At 36.0% G+C, this 23021-nt stretch overlaps 3 protein-coding genes and 2 pseudogenes across 4 annotated transcripts; all 5 read left to right on the top strand.

Moving 5' to 3' along the window:
- Positions 1-289: 289 nt before the first annotated feature.
- Positions 290-6844, top strand: LOC104705516 (uncharacterized). The gene is made up of 11 exons (XM_010421531.3): positions 290-2730; positions 2841-3080; positions 3337-3466; positions 3911-4063; positions 4173-4384; positions 4474-4543; positions 4713-4919; positions 5157-5386; positions 5682-5760; positions 5896-6033; positions 6226-6844. The coding sequence occupies exons 1-11, from the start codon at positions 836-838 to the stop codon at positions 6424-6426; spliced, it is 3555 nt and encodes a 1184-aa protein (XP_010419833.2). The 5' UTR covers positions 290-835; the 3' UTR covers positions 6427-6844.
- A 3443-nt stretch (positions 6845-10287) lies between these two features.
- Positions 10288-12727, top strand: LOC104705514 (wax ester synthase/diacylglycerol acyltransferase 7-like; annotated as a pseudogene). Its single transcript, XR_015564437.1, has 6 exons — positions 10288-10645; positions 10777-11362; positions 11431-11496; positions 11640-11753; positions 11878-12226; positions 12320-12727. The product of XR_015564437.1 is annotated as a wax ester synthase/diacylglycerol acyltransferase 7-like (transcript).
- Positions 12728-13891: 1164 nt separating this feature from the next.
- LOC104709104 (wax ester synthase/diacylglycerol acyltransferase 7-like) lies at positions 13892-16626 on the top strand. The gene is made up of 7 exons (XM_087462968.1): positions 13892-14207; positions 14609-15187; positions 15284-15350; positions 15494-15606; positions 15705-15914; positions 15988-16125; positions 16229-16626. Exons 1-7 carry the CDS (start codon positions 14034-14036, stop codon positions 16382-16384), a joined length of 1437 nt encoding a protein of 478 aa, XP_087319094.1. The 5' UTR covers positions 13892-14033; the 3' UTR covers positions 16385-16626.
- Positions 16627-18048: 1422 nt separating this feature from the next.
- LOC104709103 (wax ester synthase/diacylglycerol acyltransferase 8-like) lies at positions 18049-20282 on the top strand (annotated as a pseudogene).
- A 512-nt stretch (positions 20283-20794) lies between these two features.
- Positions 20795-22940, top strand: LOC104705513 (uncharacterized). Its single transcript, XM_010421530.3, has 7 exons — positions 20795-20944; positions 21036-21155; positions 21479-21925; positions 22046-22185; positions 22279-22399; positions 22483-22623; positions 22704-22940. Exons 1-7 carry the CDS (start codon positions 20891-20893, stop codon positions 22782-22784), a joined length of 1104 nt encoding a protein of 367 aa, XP_010419832.1. The 5' UTR covers positions 20795-20890; the 3' UTR covers positions 22785-22940.
- Positions 22941-23021: the final 81 nt, after the last annotated feature.

Raw genomic sequence — 23021 nt, 5'->3', positions numbered from 1 at the left:
TCTTGGTACAATCAAAACTTATCTAATATAAAATTCTCAGTTTTGTATTATCAATGGGTTTTGGTTGACTTGGGGGAAAAAAACACAATGGCTGTCTAGAAAATTTGTTAATCCACCCAAAACCGCCACATATGGCATCAGACTGCTGCCCATGATGCAGTTTAGTAAAGTATTTTTATAACAACGGACGAACAAAACTAAATAAAAAAAAATCACCTGAGATAGGAACCATACATTGCAACTTTTGCAACTAGATTGATAACTTCATATAAATGGAAACAGATGACCCGTGTACAACCCTCCCTAGTAACAACTATACCAAAAGATGCTGTATTTGGTTAAGACTTAAAACCATTTTGGTTTTAGGTTTTGAAAGAACAATTTGGAAGATGAGGAAACTCGAACTTAGGACGGCGACATCAAAGCAATCATTTTTTTTTTTTTTTTTTTTTGTTACGCTTTCTTGTGTTCCGGAACAACAACAATGGACGCAAGACCCAATTTTTCTTAAAATCAGGCCATTAATTTCAATTTTTTTCTTGATTTCATCGTCTTCGGTGTTGGTCTTGTGATCGATCATCCATCTCCAGGGAGAAAGAAAGATTCAACATTTATCAATAATAATACACCTCTCTCTCTCTCTCTCTCTTGTGGTTTTGATTCTATCGTATCGTATCTCTTCTTCAATATCCACTTTCCATTCCCGATTTAACGACTTTCTTTAGTTTCTATCTTCCCATGTCGCCGACCTGACCTCTCTCTCTCTCTCTCTCTCTCTCTCTCTCTTATCTCCTTTTAAAGCTTTTTCCTTGGATTTGAATCGAAAGAGGAAACAATGAGCAAGTTCGGAGACTTGAATCCGGCCTTCTCTGGTGCGGGTCGTAGCAGCAGCAACACCAATAATAATAATAACCCTGACGCGAGTTTCAATCCAGCGCCGTTTTCACGCTCTTCTTCTGGTCTCTCTAAGCCCAGATTCTCCAAGGTGAGAAGGCAAGTAAAGTCTCAGAATTTTACGAAGCCCTCGGTGACTTCTGATTCTTTACCGGGTCAGAGTTTCAACCCGTTTCAGTTTCGTGGGTCTTTTTCCGGTGATCCAACCCCAAGTGAGATCGGATTTGGACGGAGCAGCAGCAATGAGGGTTTTGTGTTTGGATCATCTACTCATGGTTCTGGTGAAGAGATTGGGACAAGGGTTATGGAGGAAATGGGAAAGTTGAACATGGAAGGTGAAGAAGGAAAGGATTATCTTAGGAAGAATGAACATTTGGCTTCCAGCTTTAGTTTTTGTGTGAAGAAGGGAAACAACTCTGTTTTTGCAGCGAGTCAAACTGTAGAAGATGATGAACTTCCAACTCTGTTGAGTAATAAACTGAATTTTGCTTCTTCTTCTTCGAGGAGTACAGGACATGTGATCCAGGAAAGTATGGAGAAGTTGAATATTTCAGAGAGTATGACTGATGATCAGAAACGAAGTAATAACTTCAAATCAAAAGAGTCCATGGATTATGTTGGGCAGAAGATACTATCTGATGAATTGAGTAGAAAGTTAAGTGTTGGAAGTATGAAAACTGATGGGAACCTTTCTGGAGATTCAGTTCAGGGGAGTGTGAATGATTTTAACAGTTCATGTCCGATGAACTATAGTTTTGTAGGTACACAGCCAAGTGAACATCTGAATCCTACAAGTGTTCATGTTGTATTCTCTGCAACAGTAAACAATCCCAAGTTTAATTTTGTGAGTAATCAAGACAGTAGGGGGACAGGTTTTATGGAATTCAAGACCCCCAATTCGAAAGTAAACCCATTTTCTAGTTTGGACCAGAAATTGGGGTTCAATGCGAAGAAGGACTATGTTGGTGCCACGAGAGGGAGAAGGAAAGGAGGTAAGCAGCCTGTGAAAGTGCAGCTAAATATTGGACATGAGTTTGCTTTTGCAGAAAGTGCTTTTCCAAATGGAAGCAGTGAAGCTCCCGAGGCTTATTCACCGATGGATGTATCTCCATATGAGGTGACAGAAGATTGTAGAGACTTTGCTGCTGAATCAGATCAGTTTCTGAATTCTGAAAAAGGTCATTTCTCGTCTGATATACCACCTACTGCTCCAAATGATGTGTTTGATGCAGAGCTAGTTGCTGCAACTGAACGGATGGAAATTAACGAGGGGGATGAAGTTGATAACTATCAAGCTAAAGAATTTAATACTGGGAAATGTGCTGATCACGAAGACTTTGCTGCAGATTCTATATCTGGAGCTGATACTGAAAGTTTTAAATCGGCAGCGGAAGAGATGGAAACTAGTAGTGAAACTTTTGCTACAGCTTCAGAAAGTGAGGTTACTTCACGATATAAGTCTGACACGCAAGAAAATGATGACCATTCGCCTGGTAATACAGGTGCTGCTAGCTCCAGTTTTACCTTTTCTGCTTCATCGTTTTCGGGAGTGCAGGGGCAACTATCAACTTCAAAACGTATCAATAGGAAGAAAAACCCAATTAAAATTGGGCAGGATCCATATATCTTAATTCCAAATGCAACACTACCATTAAAATCTTCACAACATTCGCCGTTAACTGGTGTGCAGTCACATTTTTCCAGTGGGAAACCTAGTGAACGGGATCCGCTTACTCGTCTACACAAGCCTTTTAATAATTCTGTGATGGACAAAGCACGAATCGAAAAAGATGTTTCTAATGCAGCACAAGAGGCATGTGAGAAGTGGCGACTAAGGTTGTTTCAGTTTGTTCCTGTAGTGTTCTGAGTATCTAGTTGTTACTGTTGCTTGCTTAGTTTCTGTCTCTATATGTAATTTTAACTTTTCTTGAATGACTTTTCTACAGAGGAAACAATGCTTATAAAATTGGAGATCTTTCCAGAGCTGAGGAGTCTTACACTCAAGGGATTGATTCAGTGCCTACAATCGAAACTTCTAGAAACTGTCTGAGGGCGTTGATGCTTTGCTACAGCAACCGTGCTGCAACGCGTATGGCCCTTGGAAGAATGAGAGAAGCAATAGCAGATTGTACGATGGCTTCTTCAATAGACTCCAACTTCCTTAAAGTTCAAGTCAGAGCTGGAAAGTAAATATCGACCTTCCTTTAAACTTCTTATATTTTATAATGGGCCGATAAAAAAATTTTAGTAGTGATTTTTTAGTTTTGATACGAGAGCTTGAACTGAGAAATGAATGCTTGTGATATTTTCTCGTTTATGCTCTAAGCTGGAGTTGTCCTGATACCTTGCTAGTTCATGCTCTTCCTCAGCTAGCAATAAGTAATAATATCTTTACATTTTATGATGTCTAATTGGCTGATCTAGGCTTATTTTTTTTGGTAGTTGTTACCTTTCACTTGGGGAGATTGAAGATGCATCCAAGTATTTCAAGAAATGCTTGCAGTCCGGAAGTGACATCTGTGTGGACCGTAAAATTATAGTAGAGGCTTCTGAAGGTCTACAAAAGGCACAGGTAGAGTTCTCTCTTCTTTTTAAGGGACACTGTGTTCTTTGTAAACTCTTATAGATGATGGATATTGTAGCACAGGATCACAGGACACATGTTGCACAGTTATTAATATTATTCCCATGGCCTTATTCTGTGTATTGGATCTTGTAATTTTTATTAGTTGATTTAGGAATTAGACTGAACCGTACTAATTGTACGGCTGATGTTCTTTGTTGAGATGTGGGACGATAAGTTTACTTAATGCTATGCTGTTTTAGTTATTGCTTGCTATTTGATAGAGATTGACAATCTTTTCAGTCGTTATGTGCAGAATATGATATATTTCCAGAATATAAGTTAAAAATATTCTCCATATTTTTAGAAGAATGATAATCACACGTTCTTCGTTTTGACCAATTAATAGTGTCTGTGTCTTTTCTAATATATTATATTGTCTGTGTCTTGCAGAGAGTTTCCGAATGCATGCATGAAGCTGGCCGCCGTTTGCAACTTAGAACATCAACTGATGTTGAGAAAGCTTTGGAAATACTGGAAGAATCTCTTTTGATAAGTTCATACTCTGAAAAGTTACTCACCATGAAGGGAGAGGCACTCTTAATGGTATGAAAGTGTTAATATTTAAACCTCCTGATTACTCTGAGGAGGAAATCAAAAAGTTCTTACTAAAGCAGATCAAGAAACCTGTTTATTTTGTTTTATTTGATGACAGCTTGAGAAGTATGAAGCAGCAATAAAGCTTAGTGAGCAGACAGTTGATTTGGCTGGAAAGAATTGTCGTCCAGATTCTTATGACACTCACAAGGACATAAATTTTAGAATTTGGCAGTGTCAACTCATGCTTAAATCATATTTCCATATGGGAAAGCTTGAGGAAGCGATTGCTTCTCTAGAGAAGCACGAGCTACTATCTGCTACAAAAAGGTGATTTTTAAATATACAACTTTTACGTTTATTTTTGTTAGATGAGGCCAAAATCTGACAGGTCTTTTTTGTCTGTCACTCTGATAAAGAGACGGAAACAAAACTCTTGAATACTCCATTCCATTGGCTGGTACTATACGTGAGTTGTTGCGCCTTAAGGTATTGCCTTCTTCTGCGACATCTATTGCTCTGAACCTACACTTCCTTTTCAGAATCCACCTATACTTGTAATTCTAAAGGAATTAAAAAATAGGAAAAAGCGGAGTACATATTAGTTGTGCTATCTACTCATTTTTGGTGCCTTTTTGATATTCCTACCAAATCACAGTCGGCAGGGAATGAAGCCTTTCAGTCTGGACGACACACTGAAGCAGTTGAACATTACACAGCAGCCCTAGCTTGCAATGTGGAATCACGTCCGTTTACAGCTGTGTGTTTCTGTAATCGTGCTGCTGCATATAAGGCTCTTGGTCAATTTTCCGACGCTATTGCAGACTGCAGCCTTGCTATTGCTCTTGACCAAAATTACTCAAAGGTTTCGATCCTAACATATATCAGTATTTGGTTTCTGCTAACCACGGAATGTAGTTTCTGTTTACGTTTCAAATGCATAATCTACAACATTTTGCCTATGTTCCCATGTGTGTATGGCTTTATACTTACAGAAAGTTTTGGCATTGATTCTCTTATGAATTAAGGCTACTTTTCTGTCTGATTGGCTGAAAAATTACTCTTAAGTGTCACTTAATTCGTTAAACGTCTTTATTCTCAGGCTATTTCTAGACGGGCAACGTTGTTCGAGATGATTAGGGATTGTGGACAGGCAGCAAGTGATATGGAGAAATATGTTAATATTCTAACCAAGCAAATGGAAGAGAAGACCTCTGGAATTCATGACAGATTCACAAGTATGGCCAATGACATAAGACAAGCTCGCGTACGACTTTCTGAACTGGAAGAGAAATCAAGGAGAGAAAATTCATTGGATATGTACCTCGTCTTGTAAGTAACTATCCTGCTAAGTTAATTTTATTTCACTAATGGCTGCATTATGATCTCTAGTTCTTATATGAGTTGAAACATTGCATTTTTCCCCAACAAGCATGCCAAATTATCATTTCCTTTAGAAAGATCTTGGTTTATATACTGCACAAATCTGTTATTCCTTTGTCATTCTGCTTTTACGGTTGAATGGACGTTCGGGGAAACTTGGGTGACTACGAGGAAGAACCTTGTAGCACAGATGTGATAATTGTGTCAAAACTTGCTAATCAGAACAGGACTTGCGTTTTGGCAGGGGTGTTGTACCATCATGCTCAGCTTCAGATATCAGAAAGGCGTATAGGAAGGCCGCACTCAAACATCATCCGGACAAGGTATTTTCATATGCTGAAACTTGTCAACTTTGCATGCTTGTGGATTCTGTTAAAATCGAATAATGCAGAAAGCAAAGAGCTGCGGAAGATAACAAGTTCATAAAATTACATTTGTCTTGTTTTCATTATTTGAAGGCTGGTCAGTCTTTGACAAGAAACGAGACTAAAGATGAGAGGTTATGGAAGGAGATAGGAGAAGAAGTGCGCAGAGATACCGATAAATTGTTTAAAATGATTGGGGAAGCATATGCTGTGCTTTCAGACCCTGCAAAGGTAATACCTGAACCGATAACATCCTCAGCTCTGTTTTTATTTTCCTTAAAGAACATAGTTTTCAGTGGCCAAGAAAGATGATTAAAGTTTTCCAATGATAATATGACATTTTTTTCCCCCTTCTAAAGGTTCTGTGCACCCCTAGAGTTTCTTATAATTATATTTAGTTTTAATGTTGTGGTGCTTTTGCAGCGTTCTCAATATGATCTTGAAGAAGAAATGCATACTATGCAAAAGAGACGTGATGGAAGCAGCACATCTGGAGCCGACACAGATGTTCATTATCCTTTCAACGGCAGTAGAAGAAACTGGAGAGAAGGATGGAGTTCACGTAGAGACCCATCCGCTCCGAGGTGGTCTGATCAAAGCCGATCAAACAGATACCCATTGTAACACTATAATCACCTCGAAGATATCTTTTACCAAAATTTCTCAGCAGCAAAAGTTGAGTCCTCCTGCAAATACTCAGACCGGTAAGGCGCTTGATAGTAATATCAGATGGTCAGATTAACACAAGATGCACAAAATTTACGCAAGTGATGGAGAAAAAGGAGAGTTCTCTCGGTTGTATACTCGTTTTGTTCGTGAGGTAGAGAGACATCTCCATTGCTCTCCATGTGAAGAAACAGTGTACAGGGGTCACAGGGTAAAGTGAGTGATTGATGCAGACATACTATAAAGATTTTTTTGTTTGTTTATCCTCTTTGGGGTCAAGACTCGAAGTGGTCTCCCTCGTTTGCAGTTCTTGTTTGTTTTAACCCTTTTGATTTGTAGTGGATTATCTCACTCAATTCATTGATTTCTGCAAAAAGTCATTTAGATTTGATTTTGCATTCAATACAAATATATATTGTTCGACTGTTTGCAGAAAGATTATGATTTATTTATTTATGCAGGTCCAGAGTGAATTGCATTGAATCTTATACTATATTACTATTGTCTCCAAATAGTAGAAGATATATCCTTCATGAGACTACAACATTAGGATATATCTGTTCAGTTTGAAAATGCATGTCCTAAAATCATCAAGTTGCACATTCATTAACCTACATCGAAAATGAATATATTATCTATCTCATAGTTACATGTAAAGTATATTTACGAAAATTATTTTGGGTGCTTTAGACACACAACCTTTGTTTTTTTTTGTGTGTAGATATATGGCAGACCCTACGCAAATACACATTTTACATATGTCCAGAACATTACACCGAATTTGCTTATTGTGGCATCAATTGCTGCTTTTTGTATTATTGCCCTGACCACTTTATTGCCCACTGATAATGGTAGAGAAGGAAGAAGAGACAGATAGTGCTCGTTCTTACTATTCATTTTGAGTCTCAATGTATTCCTTTTTGTTTTGTTTTTTAGCTGTACGTATTTGATGTATAGGTTCTGATAACAACTCATCTTAGTCAGAATAAAATTTTGTTCTTAGAGCTAGAATAAAAAATTTCAAACCGGTGGGTGTCGTTGTCCCCAACAAATTTCATTAATTAGTACGTATTTTCCAATTGTAGGTGGTCTACCAAAAAAGAAAAGCTTGCCGATTGATGATGATGAGGCCCCAAAATGAAATAATAATACTGTCTCTCTCAGTCTCTCACAAATCTCAGCTACATTGATGGCATTATAAGACTCGCAGAATATGAATATCTTCAAAATTGACATGCAGCACCATTTAGTGAAAGACATAAGCCACCATGCAGTTGATAATTAAAAAATTATATAAAGATTAATTTGTGTTGGTGATGATAAGGAAATAGAAAAATGTGAGATATATAACTCTCTTTTTTTTTGTTGAATTTCAAATTTTCTAACCAAAACATAAAATGATGTTAAACTTGATTGGGACAAATAATAAAATGACCGCTTCGTGATATGTCACGACTCATGAGGTTGGGTCAATCCAGATTTTTAAAGCCTCGCATCTCTTTGATTCGCAAAATGCTTTCTACTCACATACCTCTGGTTTAGACGATACCGTGATAGGTTTCTCACATTTTCTTTTCTTTTTAAAAATTGATCATTAAGACAACTATTTTTTTTATATACAGTATATTCTCAAAATATTTTTTTAATGTAAACATTATATAAGAATGGAGTTAAAATATATCATATTCTGTGATTTACATATTTTTATAACTTTAAACTAATATTATTCAACATTTTAAAAAGTTTATATATAATTCATCATTAATAATTCATGAAAACTTTTCATGAATAATTGTTTTCTAAAACTTAAAATTTTTTTTTTAAAAGAGAATAAAAGTATCAAACCGACATATAATTTGAAGCTGAACTATAATAATTTGTTTTCTGGCACCACAATTTTTCTCTTTCTTTGTCTTCATTCAAATCCACACATTTAGTGCAATCTTACTATCGGGAGGACATATACTAGTAGTATATTTTTGCCCCGACCACTTGTAAGTTTTATTTATCTGTTAATGACCACTGGAACATGAGACATGGGAGAAGAAGTCTACATCCATTTATAAGAGGGAAGGGAGAATGACGAATGAGGAAGAGGATAGTACGATTATAATTTGTACCAAATGTTTCCTTTAATTTAGCTCTTTTTCTTTATAATAATAGCTGTTAGTCCAAATCGAATGATAGTCACAAACCTTCATACGAACATATTTATTTCGAGTTATATAGATGTTACATTAGAGATCTCTTTTTTTTTTTTGGAACGACGAGTTTTTATATATGATTAGAAAAAGAAAAACCTGGATTTATTTAGTCCAACTCAAAATTTAGTTGGTATAGTATAATGGTTTATCACCACCATTCCGTTAACCCGACGTCCCGAACTAAAAATAAATTATAATTTGGCCAAGACTAATAAAAAAAACAGATTCTAGAGTCTAAACACCAAATAGCTATTGGTTTCTATAAGATGACAAAAAAAAAAAAAAAAAAAAAAAAAAAAAAAAAAAAAAAAACCCAAATAGCTCGACATCTAATGGTCTAGAGACCGACCTAGAAAAAAAGAACGTCTAGAGATAGTACTAAATCTACAGAAAATATGTCAGAAGAAAGAAAATAAAAATAACCATAAACAAAATCGTCGAGATGTATTTGGCCAATCTCAGGACTTGGTCGTGTAATATATTATATATATAATCTTTTGGAATGATCAAAAGATACAAAACCTAGCAAATACGTTCATCTTTTTAACCTCTCTAGTCGCCACCTGCATCGCCGATTTCCACAAGATCCGATCTCCCGGCTGAGAAAGATGGGGAGCACGTCATCGAGGAGGGATCCAGAGATGTGCAGTTTGCGAGACGACGAATTTCCGTGGGAATTATTGGGCTCCATGGTTGAGGAGGACAAAGAGACAGATCACCTGACCTGATACAACCGATTTTGGAAGGTGCTGTAGAACGGGCGAGGAGGGAGCTCCACGCTTTATTCCCGTCTAAATTGGGAGACTCATCATCAACTGATCTTCCAAAAGAAGGATACACAGAGAAGGAAGACGATGAATTAATTTCACGGTTTAGCCAGTTCATGAAAGGAGGTGCTTGCAAAGAATTATATACGGCTTTTGAAGACTGTTTTGAGAAAACTGATAACATCTATAAGTGTCCTGCTAAATGCTTGCCATTGCTGATCAAGTGCGTGGACGCTCACTCCGAATACTATCAGCCCATTATTGCGCTGGCAGAATCTGCTGTGGAACAGTTCGCCAAGGAGGTCAAAGCCTTAGAACCCGCTCCGACAAAGCAACCAGAGAGATTGAATACTATCAGCCCAATATTGCGCTGGAGGAATCTGCTGTTGAACAGTTCGCAAGGAAGAAGCAAGCCAAGGGATAACTGAGAGGATTTTGGTAATTTTTTCTTGTTTATAGGAATAACCAGTACCGTTGGATTTCGGAATAAATTAATTGTTCCTTCGTTTTTAGATTCCTACTTTACAAAATTTGTCGGATTTCTTCTTTAGATATGATTCGAGAGATACTCTGTAAAATATTTTTAAGAAAATTATTTTGGGTGCTTTAGACACACAACCTTTTTTTTTGTGTGTGTAGATATATATGGCAGAGGCCCTACGCAGATGCACATTTTACATATGTCCAGAAACATTACACCGAATTTGCTTATTGTGGCATGGCATCATTTCCTGCTTTTTTTATATATTATTGCCCACTTTGTTTCCCACTGAGAGTGGTAGAGGAAGAAGAAGTGACAGGTAATTCATCATCAATAATTAATGTAAAGTTCATAGAAAACTTTAATAATTGATTCAAAGCCACACATGTCGTGCAATCTTTCTATCATGAGGACACATGCTAGAATATGTTAATGCCGACCACTTGTAAGTTATATTTTTCTATTAATGGCCACATAAATTTACGTTATAAATGGCATTGGAACATGAGAGAAGAAGTATACATCCATCTAGCTATAAGAGGAAAGGGAAAATGACGAATGAGGAAGATGAGCCCCTCAGCCCGATGGCGCGTGTATTCCAATCGCCGGGAATAGACTATTGTGCCGTCACCATCATGGGTTTCAAAACAAAGATTAATCCGGACGTCGTTCTTGATGCCTTAAGGCATAATGTCTACAACCATTCTCGTTTTTCCAGCAAACTGGTACCCCCACTTAAACATATGTACACACGTTCTTATACGTACTGGTTTTGTGTTCTTATATATGTAGTGTACTTAAACTCTACGTGGGATTGTCTAATAGTGTTCGGTCTTTATTATTCTCAACTTCACAGTCTGATAATGGTGCAAAATTGGATCGAAACAGAAGTCAATGTAGAAGACCATGTAGTTGTACCTTACATATATCCAAAAGAGACAGGTGAAGATGGAGAAAGCTTCGTCGATGAGTATATATCGCATCTCACGATGATTCCTCTTGATAGATCAAGACCTTTGTGGGATATTCACATCCTTAACGTCAAAACCACATATGCTGAAGCAGTCGGTGTAATAAGATCTCACCATTCGTTGGGAGATGGAATGTCCCTATGTTCTCTCTTACTCGCATGTACGCATAAAACATCAGACCCGGGCACGTCTTCTACTGCTGTTCCTCCCGTGAAACGACGAGGCGAGGTGTTGCATAGCCTTAGGAAGAGAGGCTGGTTCTTAATATCGATATTTACCATTGGTTCTACAATGACATTGATTTGGAATACAATTGTGGATCTGTTGCTACTTTTCGAGACTATACTGTTTTTGAAGGATACAAAAACACCTCTAAAAGGCGGCGAGAATACCATGAATAATCCAAAGAGATTTTATCACCGAATTGTCTCCTTGGATGACATTAAACTTATAAAAAACGCTATGAACATGGTACATTATGATTTGTGTTGAGGGTTTCGTTTTTTCCTTCTAATTAATATTTGCTTCTCTTGTGCTAGACTATCAACGATGTCCTACTGGGAATTACACAAGCCTCTCTTTCTCACTATGTAAACGGACACTATGCTAAGTATTACCATATACGTTACGTGTTATCAATTAACTTACCGCGGTTAATATCCTAATCTTAGGAATTAAGTATAAACATAGATATGCATGTCCGATCTATATAATGTTATACACAAATATCTTGTTTCTTGGCAAACAAGACAAGAAGAATGCAGAGGATGGAGCCTTGACATCACATACGAACAATCTTCCAGATGGAATGCGATTTCGTGTATCTTGTACAGTAAATCTAAGGTCAGACATCGGGTTCAAGGTTAGAGACAATAGACCTCAGTTTTATATCTAAACTCTTTACAATAATATGTATATACCTTTTTTTGTATAAAGCCTTTGGTATATACAAACAATAATATGTATATACCTTTTTTTGTATAAAGCCTTTGGCAGATATGATGGTGAAAGATTCAAAATGCAAATGGGGAAACTACTTCAGTTTTATATTTTTGCCGTTCTCCATCAGTTTACAAACAGATCCATTGGTTTATCTAAAAAAAATCCCAAGCTACAATGGCTCGGAAAAAACACTCTTATCACGCGAATCTAGTGTATTTTATCATCAAAATCGTCTTAAAAGTGTTTGGTGCAAAGGTAGCAGCAGAATTGTTCGATCGACCGGTGAGGAACACAACGACATGTGTTTCAAACGTCATTGGCCCCATGGAAGAAATCAGTTTCCGTGGCCATCCTATCGCTTACATCGCTCCAAGCTCTTACGGACACTCACATGTACGTAATCTTTTTTGGTCAATCAAATGAATGATTTTTTATTTATTTTAATAATTTCTTTCCCACGCAAATGTCTTTGTGTTTGATATATAGGCATTGTTGGTGCATTTCATAAGTTATGCTGAGAAAATGATAATCTCGATGGCGGTTGATCCTACCGTCATACCTGATCCTCACAAGATCTGTGATGAAATGGAAAAATCAATGAAAGCAATGAAAACTGTGCTCTGGGAAAGAGGGTTACTCTAAGCCGCATGAGCGTTACTAGTACCAACTCTAAGCCGCATGATTGCTTTAAATCCTTTTGTAATATCTACAGATATTGGAGTCAATAATATCAGGGTCGGTCCTAGATGTCGACGGAAATACTTTAGTCAAATGTTTTAGAATTTAAAATTTTCATTTCGTAACCATCTAGTAGTGTATTAGTGTTGTTGTTGTATTATGGCCCAAGTTCAAATGCATGTAAGGCATAGATCAATTCAAGCCATCGCTTTGTTATAACTACATTCATTATTACTAAAAGTTTTTTTTGAATTAACCAAATATAACTAAAAACAAAAACAAAAATGTTCCAAGTTATTTATTTAACTACAAACGGAAATAAATGAAACCATAATGTCAAACCAAATTCGAAAAGGAAAAATCAAACTTGAAGTCTGAGGTCAAAAGGATATGACTTTCTCTTGTCAAGTTTCAATTTTTCTAACCAACATAAATGATTTTAAACTTAATTATATTGGTTGGCGGACCAACCAAACAAGAAACAACCGCTTAATATATAAACCAACCGGATCGTTTTAATCTACTATTCCGAGTAGTTGGGTCAATCCAGATTTTAAAGCACTCTCTTTTATTATTATCAGTTTTTTCTTTTCAAGACGCTGTGTTTTGTTTTATAACACAACCTTTTTAGGTGATTAAGATTCTTACAATATATAGATAATCGTTAGATGCTAGCTACTTATTATATTGACAGAGATTGGATGATGAAAAGAGATGTGATCTTACGGACACGTGCTTTGATTCCAGATTGATTTGTATTCCCCTCCTTCAATTTCAGACATTACAAAAGTAGTTTGTCTAATTAGTTTTTTTAACTCGTGTTTTCATTAACGACAAATGATGCTCATTTAAAAATCCACGCGTAATGGTCTAATGGAAGCTTTTTTCTTCTCCTAATATATAAATAGTTGGGGCTATAGATATTTCGTATAAATTGAGTTCTATTAAGCTAAACTAGGTATGAGTTTATGGTCGTTTGGTTGCAATAATATATCACTATCCAGAATTCCAGATCAAGTTCCATGTATTACACATGATGGTTTGAAGGAAAAAAAAAAAGTAAGCTAGATAAACACATAATTAATTCATCATTTGTCAGGAAAAAAATATTTCCTTTCTTTTTTTTGGTTTTAAGAATTTGTTTTTTCTTTCTCTAGACTCCAAATTTAAAACTGGGACAAATGTGAACCTACACAACCACTAAAGCTCTACTTATATTAAACTCCGAAACGATGTCTGAAATGACTAAAGATATAACAAGTTAGTGAACGACATATAGTATTTTGTTTTCCGACGCCACAATATTTTTTTTCTTTAATTTCTATAATTGTTAATAGAAAAGCTAATCGTAAATATCAACGTCACATTAAATGTAATTTTACTGTGGTGAGAAAACAATACTAAAACGTTTCCACACCACTTGTATTTTTGTGTGTTCGTTGAACCACTTACAAACTTAACGTCACTATAAATATTGGAACATGATAGAAGAAATAAGCATCTAATTAAGAGGAGAGGTAGAATGACGAATCAGGAGGAGGAGCCGGTCAGCCCGATGGCGCGTGTATTCCAATCACCGAGGATTGACTTATGTGCAGTCACCATTGTGGGTTTCGAAACAAAGATTAATCCCGACGTTGTTCTTGATGCTTTGAAGCAAAATGTCTCCAAGCATCCTCGTTTCTCTAGCATATTGGTACACTTACACATGTTCTTATACAGTATAGTATACATAGTTGTTTTCCATAACCGATTTAAATTTTACTTTCTATTTTCTCTAGCGTATTGGTACATATTACACATGTTCTCATACAGTATACATAGTTGTTTTCCATAACCGATTTAAAATTTACTTTCTATATATAGAATAAATTAGTTAATCTCTATTTTTTTTTGGGTGGAAAGTTAATATATATTTTGATCATTATAAGTTTGAGCCTTTAGTTTATTTTTAAAAAATATATCTATGTTTATTAAAAATTTGTACGAAACAATAGTTGGAGACGGCTGTGTTTTCTTTGTAAATATAAGAATTGTACTAATATTCTATTTGGGAATTGACATAGTGTTTGGCTTCCATATGTCTTAACTTCACAGTCTGAAAATGGTGCAAAATGGATCGAGACCGAAGTCAATGTAGAAGATCATGTAATCGTACCATACATAGATCCGGAAGAGATAGGTGGAGATGGACAAAGCTTTGTCGATGACTATATGTCACGTCTCACAATGATCCCTCTTGATAGATCAAGACCCTTGTGGGACATTCACATCCTCAACGTCAAAACCTATGATGCTGAAGCAGTCGGTTTTATAAGATCTCACCATTCGTTGGGAGATGGGATGTCCTTGGTTTCCCTCATTCTCGCATGTACCCACAAAACATCAGACCCAGACATGTTTTCAAATGCTATTCCTACCATGAAACGGCGACCAAAGCACAACCTACAAAAAAATGGATGGTTCTTAAGGTCGATAATAACCATTGGTTCTACAATGAGACTGATTTGGAACACAATTGTAGATATGGTGCTGCTTTTGGCGACTGTGTTGTATTTGAAGGATACAAAAACACCACTAAAAGCAGATGTGAATACCAGGAACAATCCAAAGAGATTTTATCACCGAATTATCTCTTTAGATGACATCAAACATATCAAGAACGCTATGGACATGGTACGTTGTCAATTAGTCATGTATATATGTCCATGATTATTAACTTGAGTTTTTTTTTTTTAATGGATCTTTGTTTTCTCTTGCTTGTGCTGTTAGACTATCAACGATGTTCTATTCGGAATGTCACAAGCCTCTTTTTCTCGCTATTTGAACCGACGATATGGTAACACTAAATTTAATATATATGCTGTATTGTCAGTATCCACCTAACCCGAATTAAGTTAATTTAAAAACAAGGAAAAGAATAATCACATTGGATCTATATCTAATATTTTCACACGTGTATTTTGTTTCTTGACAAACAAGACAAGAGGAATGAGGAGAATGGAGCGTTGACATCGTATCCGAACAATCTTCCAGAAGGTATACGATTTCGTGTAGCTTGTACAGTAAATCTAAGGTCAGACATCGGATTCAAGGTTAGAGACATACTTCTCAAAATATAATTCTAATCTCTTAGCTAAACGTAGACAAACAACGTATAAATTGTCTTCTTTTTTTTTTTTTGGGTGTAAAGCCTTTGGCAGATATGATGGTGAAGGATTCAAAATGCAGATGGGGTAACTACTTCAGCTTTATTTTTTTGCCGTTCTCCATCGGTTTACAAACAGATCCATTGGTTCATTTAAAAAAATGCAAATCAATGATGGCTCGAAAGAAGCACTCTTATCACGCGGCTCTAGTGTATTTTATCATCAAAATCGTCCTAAAAGTGTTTGGCGCGAAGGTACTAAATAAGATTGAGATTTGTTAGCATATTTATGGACATAATTATATAACACACTCTCTTGCCACTATAGGTAGCAGCAGAGTTATTCGATCGACCGGTGCGGAACATAACGACATGCGTTTCAAACGTCATTGGCCCCATGGAAGAAATCAGTTTCCTTGGCCATCCTATCGCTTACATCGCTCCAAGCTCTTACGGACACTCACATGTACATAGTTACTTTTTCTCTTCTGTGTAAATGATAAAGTTTTTTTTTTTTTTTTTTTTTTTTTTTTTTTTTTTTTTTTAAGTAGTGATTTTGTGTTTGATAGGCATTGTTGGTACATCTCATGAGTTATGCGGATAAAATGATAATCTCCATGGCGTTTGATCCTACCGTCATACCGGACCCTCACATGATTTACAATGATATGGAAGAATCACTGAAAGAGATGAAAGCTGCTCTCCATGAAAGAGGGTTACTCTAAGGGCGCATGAGATACGTACATTAGAATCACTGAAAGAGACTAAAGTTGATCTCTGTGAAAGAGGGTTACTCTAAGGCATATGAGACACATAAAGCCCATTATAGTTTTGTCATGGTCTAAATTTGTCATGTTTTAGAAGCTTTGAATGTTTGTATAGTATTGGGCTCAGAAATATGTCACTGTCGTTACTAGCTGTTGACAAATATTGTACTTAATTACGAAATGTCAATTATTTTGAGATTTTTAGAAGTCTCATTTCGTAGTCTTAGTTAAGAAACGACTCGGCTATCACATAGAGTCTAATGATTTGTGTGTTAATTCGTTATTATATCTATATCAACACTTGGCTTTATACACACGTAATACGTACATATTGTTTATAAAAAAGCTAATAGCTAAAAAACGTGTTTTTCAAACTTGTGAATTGTGAGTTACCAACTCAAGTCACTGCAATAAGTTTTAAGTTTCTTCTTTTTGTTCCTTTTAATCAGCACCCGATCCATGATCACACGAAATATAATACATTGATTTCGATGTCTTTTATGTAGATCGAGTACTATCTAATATCAATACAAACTAACAACTATGGCGGGTCCTTGCTTAGAGTTCATAAATCGGCATATGGATCCCTCTCCTTATTTAGAGTTTAGTTTGTACTACCACCCTAACTTTGATTAATTCATCTCCCTACTACTTCTTCAGATTTTGGTTAGTGTCACTGCTTCTTCCATAAATTGATTTCTTGTAAAAGTTTGGGATTTCCTAATCATATTATTTCTCTTATTAATTTTTGGAGTGTTTCAAAAACGTAAAAATCTCTTCATTTTAGTTTTTCGAGGAGCTAAGAGGCATGTCGAAATAAATTCTGGTCTGTTTTAAACAATAAACAAAAAATCAAGTTAGATTTTCTAGGATGAAAAAGATCTTATCCCTTCCATTGCTCCAGCCTTATACTGACTATCCTTCGGCATTCGGGTTCAGGTTTTCGGGTTTTCGGGTTTAGGTATATAGAACCCGTTCGGCTTTTTTGTATTTTCGGATCGGATTCGGGTATACCCGAACTCAAAAAAATCATGAACAAAAAAAAAAATTATTTTTATTTTTTATCATTTTATAAATTTCAGAACACATGTATATAAATAAATATTTAATATTTTACATTAGCACAAAGAAACTAAGATGGTAAAATGTTTTAATATACACCCTTAAATGTTTAAGGTACTAGATTCGATCCCCCTAAATGCATTTTTACATTTAATTTGGATTACCTCGGGGTTTATTTCGAGTTCGGATAATATGTCCAGGGCTACTACTGACGCTCACATGTACGCCTTTTTTATAAATTGTTTCTTGTTTTATTAGGCGTTAATGTTGGTACATTGCCTATTTTCAGTAAATCGTTCATTTTTTTTTCTTTTTGCTAGAGAGTTAAAGTATCATATAATGGAAGTTTAGATTTTACAGTGATTAGAAAACCTAGAATATGCTCCATGCCAAAAAAAAAGAAGGTGAAAAACAAGGAACAATTACAATTTCATACTCGAGTATAAGGGGAAAAATCATTCGTCTATTGGCCACACTTATAAATATATAAAAAAACACTTTATAAATAGCATTGGAAAGAGAATAAACATGCATCAAAAAGACTAAAGAGGAAAGGGAGAATGAAGAACGAGGAGGAGCCGCTCAGTCCGATGGCGCGTGTATTCCAATCGCCGGACGTAGACTTATGTTCCATCATCAACTTTGGTTTCAAAAACCAAAATTAATCCCGACGTTCTTCTTGATGCTTTGAAGCAAAATGTCTACAAGCATCCTCGTTTCTCCAGCAAACTACATTTTTACAATATGCATGCCACACTTTCTTATCATCATATATATATAGCTATTTTCAATCACTAATGCTTTCGAACATGACCTAATTTAGAATATTACTTTTATAAAATCCACTCTTTAATACTATATATAATAAATTGAATTTAGAAAGAATAATGAATTACATGTTTGATACTTAATTTACATGCCTAATCTCTATATAGTTTTGAGTCAAACGACTCGACGTCGTGTATTTATAGATATATAAAATTTGGGTAACTCCCACTTTGGGATTTGACAGTGTTTGGTCTCCATCTATCTTGTCTTGATAGTCTGAAAACGGTGCAAAATGGATTGAGACCGAAGTCAATGTAGAAGATCATGTAATCGTACCACACATAGATCCAAAAGAGATAGGTGAAGATGGAGAAAGCTTCGTCAACGATTATACATCACATCTCACGATGATTCCTCTTGATAGATCAAGACCTTTGTGGGATATTCACATCCTTAACGTCAAAACCACATATGCTGAAGCACTCGGTGTAATACGATCTCACCATTCACTGGGAGACGGAATGTCCCGATGTTCCCTCGTGCTCGCATGTACCCATATAACATCAAATCCAGACATTTTGTCTACTGCTATTCCTCCCGTGAAACGGCAAGGCGAGGGGTTGCATAGCATTAAGAAGACAGGCTTGTTCTTAAGATCGATATTCACCATTGGTTCTACAATGACATTATTGTGGATATGATGCTGCTTTTTGCGACTATACTGTTTTTGAAGGATACAAAAACACCTCTAAAAGCTGGTGCCGATGTCAGGAGCCACCCAAAGAGATTTTATCACCGAATTATCTCTTTAGATGACATTAAACTTATCAAGAATGCTATGAACATGGTACGTTGTGATTTATGTTCATAACTCACTTGAGGTGTTCCCTTACTTTATTTAAATTAATGGATCGTTGCTTTCTCTTGTGCGTGCTGCTAGACTATTAACGATGTTCTATTCGGAATTACACAAGCCGCTTTTTCTAGCTATTTGAACAGACAATACGGTAAACATAAAATTCAATATATATGATGTATTATTATTATGTGTTCTAATGACTAACTTACAATAGTTAATATCCTAACCATAAGAGAGTTTCACACGTATCTTGTTCTTGAAGAACAAGACAAGAAGAACGAGGAGGGTGGGGCATTGACTTCATATCCGAACAATCTTCCAAATGGAATACGTTTACGTGCAGCTTGTACAGTAAACCTAAGGTCAGACATCGGATTCAAGGTTAGTGACATATATACCCTCCAACTTGATATATACTAATTGATTGTCAACAGATGAAACAATATTTATTGTCAAAAAAAAATATATATATTTATACATATTGTTTCTTTGTATACAGCCTTTGGAAGAAATGATGGTCAAGGATTCAAAATGCAGATGGGGAAACTACTTCAGCTTTATTTTTTTACCGTTATTCATCGGTGTACAAACCGATCCATTAGTTTATCTAAAAAAATCCCAAGCTATGATGGCTCGAAAGAAGCACTCTTGTCACGCAGTTCTAATGTATTTTATGATCAAAATCGGCGTAAAAGTGTTAGGAGCCAAGGTAAAGAAATTGAGATATGTTTGCATAATTATGGACAGAACAGAACATATATAACACAGACACAGTATGTGCTCTGGTCATTATAGGCAGCAGCAGCAGTATTCAATCAACCCGTGATTAACACAACGACATGTGTCTCAAACGTTATGGGCCCTGTGGAAGAAATCAGTTTCCATGGCCATCCTATCGCTTACATTGCTCCAAGCGCTTACGGACACTCACATGTACGTCGTTTCGTTTTGTTGCCTAATTTGGTACCTAAGCTGTTCTTTTTAATTAACATGTTTTGTTTTTGTTTTTAGGCATTGTTGATACATTACACAAGTTATGCAGAGAAAATGACAATCTTGTTGGCTGAAAGCAATGAAAGATGCTCTCCGGAAAAGAGGGTTACTCTAAATCGCATGAGGCCTATTAAAAGTCCTAGCTACTCCCTTAAAACTAATACTTTTGTTTGATAATAATGTTATGAATTTTAGAAACTTTCAATGTTTTAGTAGTACCTACTACCTATATATTTATATATTCGAGTCAGGAAAAATGTAAGGTCGGTCCAAGCTAGTAGTGGTAATAATAATAATACTTACGAAAAAGTGTCAAATATTTACGAAAAGTTCATATCTATTCTGACTTTTGAAAAGACCATTGCTACGATATGATGATCTCCTAACTCTTTAGTTTCGATCTCTAACTTTGGTATCAAATGAGATATTTTTTTTACCAAATGAGATGTGTACATGTACACCAAGTTTTGAATGATTCACATGTACAGCTCTTATCAGACCTTCCAATAATTTACATCTTAAAAACTTTAGAGAATGAAATATTATGTTTAAAAATATATCATACAACAAAATGTGAAAGATGTACTAGTTTAGGTATTTCACAAAGTAAACGAGGCTTTTAATTAATGGGCCATGACTTAAGCCCATCCGGCCCATGTCGCCATGACCTACTAATTTTTCTTGTCGTCACTGTGTGTTTACTTTGCATTCACCTCCGTAAAAATATCTCCTCTCTTCTCTTCTCTTCTCTTCTCTTCTCTTCTGTCGCTCTCTCTCCGACGATGGCTACCGGTGACCAGAGCAAGAAGAGAAAACAGCATTATCGCCCTCAAAACGTAATCCTCACACAATATTGTATATCTTTGAAACTGCTGCTAATCATCTTTTGTGTTTAATTTTCTTCGTCTGATCTGTTTGTTGCTGCAGAGACCAGTGAAGAAGAAGGGAGCTTATCCTTTGAAGCCAGGTGTGCAAGGTTTTTTCATCTCTTGCGATGGCGGACGCGAATACCAAGCTTCTCAGGAAGCTATTAACGTCATTGATTCCGTAAAGTTTCTCTCTTTTTTATCTTTTTAATTTGATTTCATCTCCCAACTAGTTTTCAGATTTTGCTTAGTGTCTCTGCTACTTTCGTTAATTGATTCCTTGTCCACGTTTTGGATCATCTTCACCAAGTTAACTTAGCCCTTTTGATTCGTGTGGTCGAGTTGTGTTTCTAGGTTTTCCAGTAATATTCTTACTCTGTTAGCTTTTATGACCTAGAGAATCTTCTATGCCAATGTTAGATTTCTCAAGAGCTTTTGTCAAGTTTGAGTAGCTCTTATAGTCTTTGAAGTGTTTCTTAAATGTTAATCTCTTTGTTTTTACAGTTTTTCGAAGAGCTAATGAATGGGACTGACACGAAAGTAAAACCTGGTTTGTTTGATAACCCAATTAACAAGAAGGTTACGTTTTCATATAGCGAGGATGAGGATGAGGATGAGGATGAAGAGGAAGCTGAGGGTAATAATGATAAAGAGGAAGAGGAAAACAAAGGGGATGAGGAGAAGAAAGAAGTTACTGAAGACGGTGATAATCAAGTGAATGAGAAAGAATTAGCGAGTGAAGGATCATGTGAAGTCAAACAATTGGTAGAAACTGAGACTGAAAAAGACAAAGAAGATGAAGAGAAAGAGAAGAACGGTGTAGATGAACCTCCAAGAAAGAAAGCATGTTTGGAAGAAGCAAATCCATTGGCTAAAGTAAACGAAAATGCTGAGAAGTCTATTGATAAGTTGATTGAAGCTGAACTAAAAGAACTCGGAGACAAGAGTAAGGTAAGCTAAGTTATTATCTATGGGTAAATGACAGGAGCTCTCATGACATAATTGTTCAAGTCTATGTTTTAATTTCTCTGCGGATCATATAAGACTACTGTTGTTATCCTTTTTCAACAGAGACGGTTTATGAAGTTAGATCCAGGTTGCAACGGTCTGGTATTCATCCAAATGAAAAGGAGAGATGGTGACCCAAGTCCCAAAGATATTGCACAGCATGCAATGACTTCTGCTGCTGCAACAAAGAAACATATGTCAAGGTTTGATCTTACTTACAAAACTCCATGATACCAAGATTTCTGTTACTATTATGTCGTTATCAGGTTTTTGTTAATATAGCTTGTGTTGCTTAGGTTCATCCTAAGACTTCTACCAATTGAAGTATCGTGTTACCCTTCAGAGGAAGAAATTTCAAGAGCCATCAAGCCTCTTGTAGAACAGTATTTCCCCGTTGAGACCAGTAACCCCCGGAAAGTAATAATACTATAAGGATCAATTTCGCTTACCCTTTTTTCGAGACTACGAAATGTTTAACCTCTCTTTTACCATTCCTGCAGTTTGCTGTGTTGTATGGAGCACGTGCAAACACGGGGCTTGATAGGATGAAGATAATAAACACTATCGCCAAATCGATTCCTGCCCCTCACAAAGTTGATTTGAGCAATCCAGAGATGTCAATCGTGGTGGAAATTGTTAAGGTAAACAAAGAGAGAATTTTATGTTTTGCATCATCAGATTGGTTGGTTACTCAAATTGGGTTTTGTGTTGCAATTTACAGACAGTGTGCTTAATTGGAGTGGTAGAGAAGTATAAGGAGCTAGGAAAGTACAACCTCAGACAGCTCACGTCGACCAACTGACGCAATCTCCTCTTCTTTGATCTTTATCTATTTTCTGTTTCTTAAGACTAAAGATGCTTTGTGCTTTATAGAGTTCCTGGCTTAACTTATTAAAATGGTTGAAGTTGCTCTTTAGATCCTACTTATTTTGATCAATAAAGTTGTTTCTTTAATGAAGTTTGTTCCATCGTTGAGCATAAAACATGTTGGTGCAATGCGATCACATAGATTTGAATTTGATTTTGTTGAATGGCCCTT

This window comes from Camelina sativa, chromosome 8 (assembly GCF_030686135.1).
Source record: "Camelina sativa cultivar CO46 ecotype springtype chromosome 8, ASM3068613v1".
NCBI lineage: Eukaryota > Viridiplantae > Streptophyta > Magnoliopsida > Brassicales > Brassicaceae > Camelina > Camelina sativa.
Note: the sequence above shows the minus strand (reverse complement) of the source record. Positions and strands in the feature narration are given on the sequence as shown.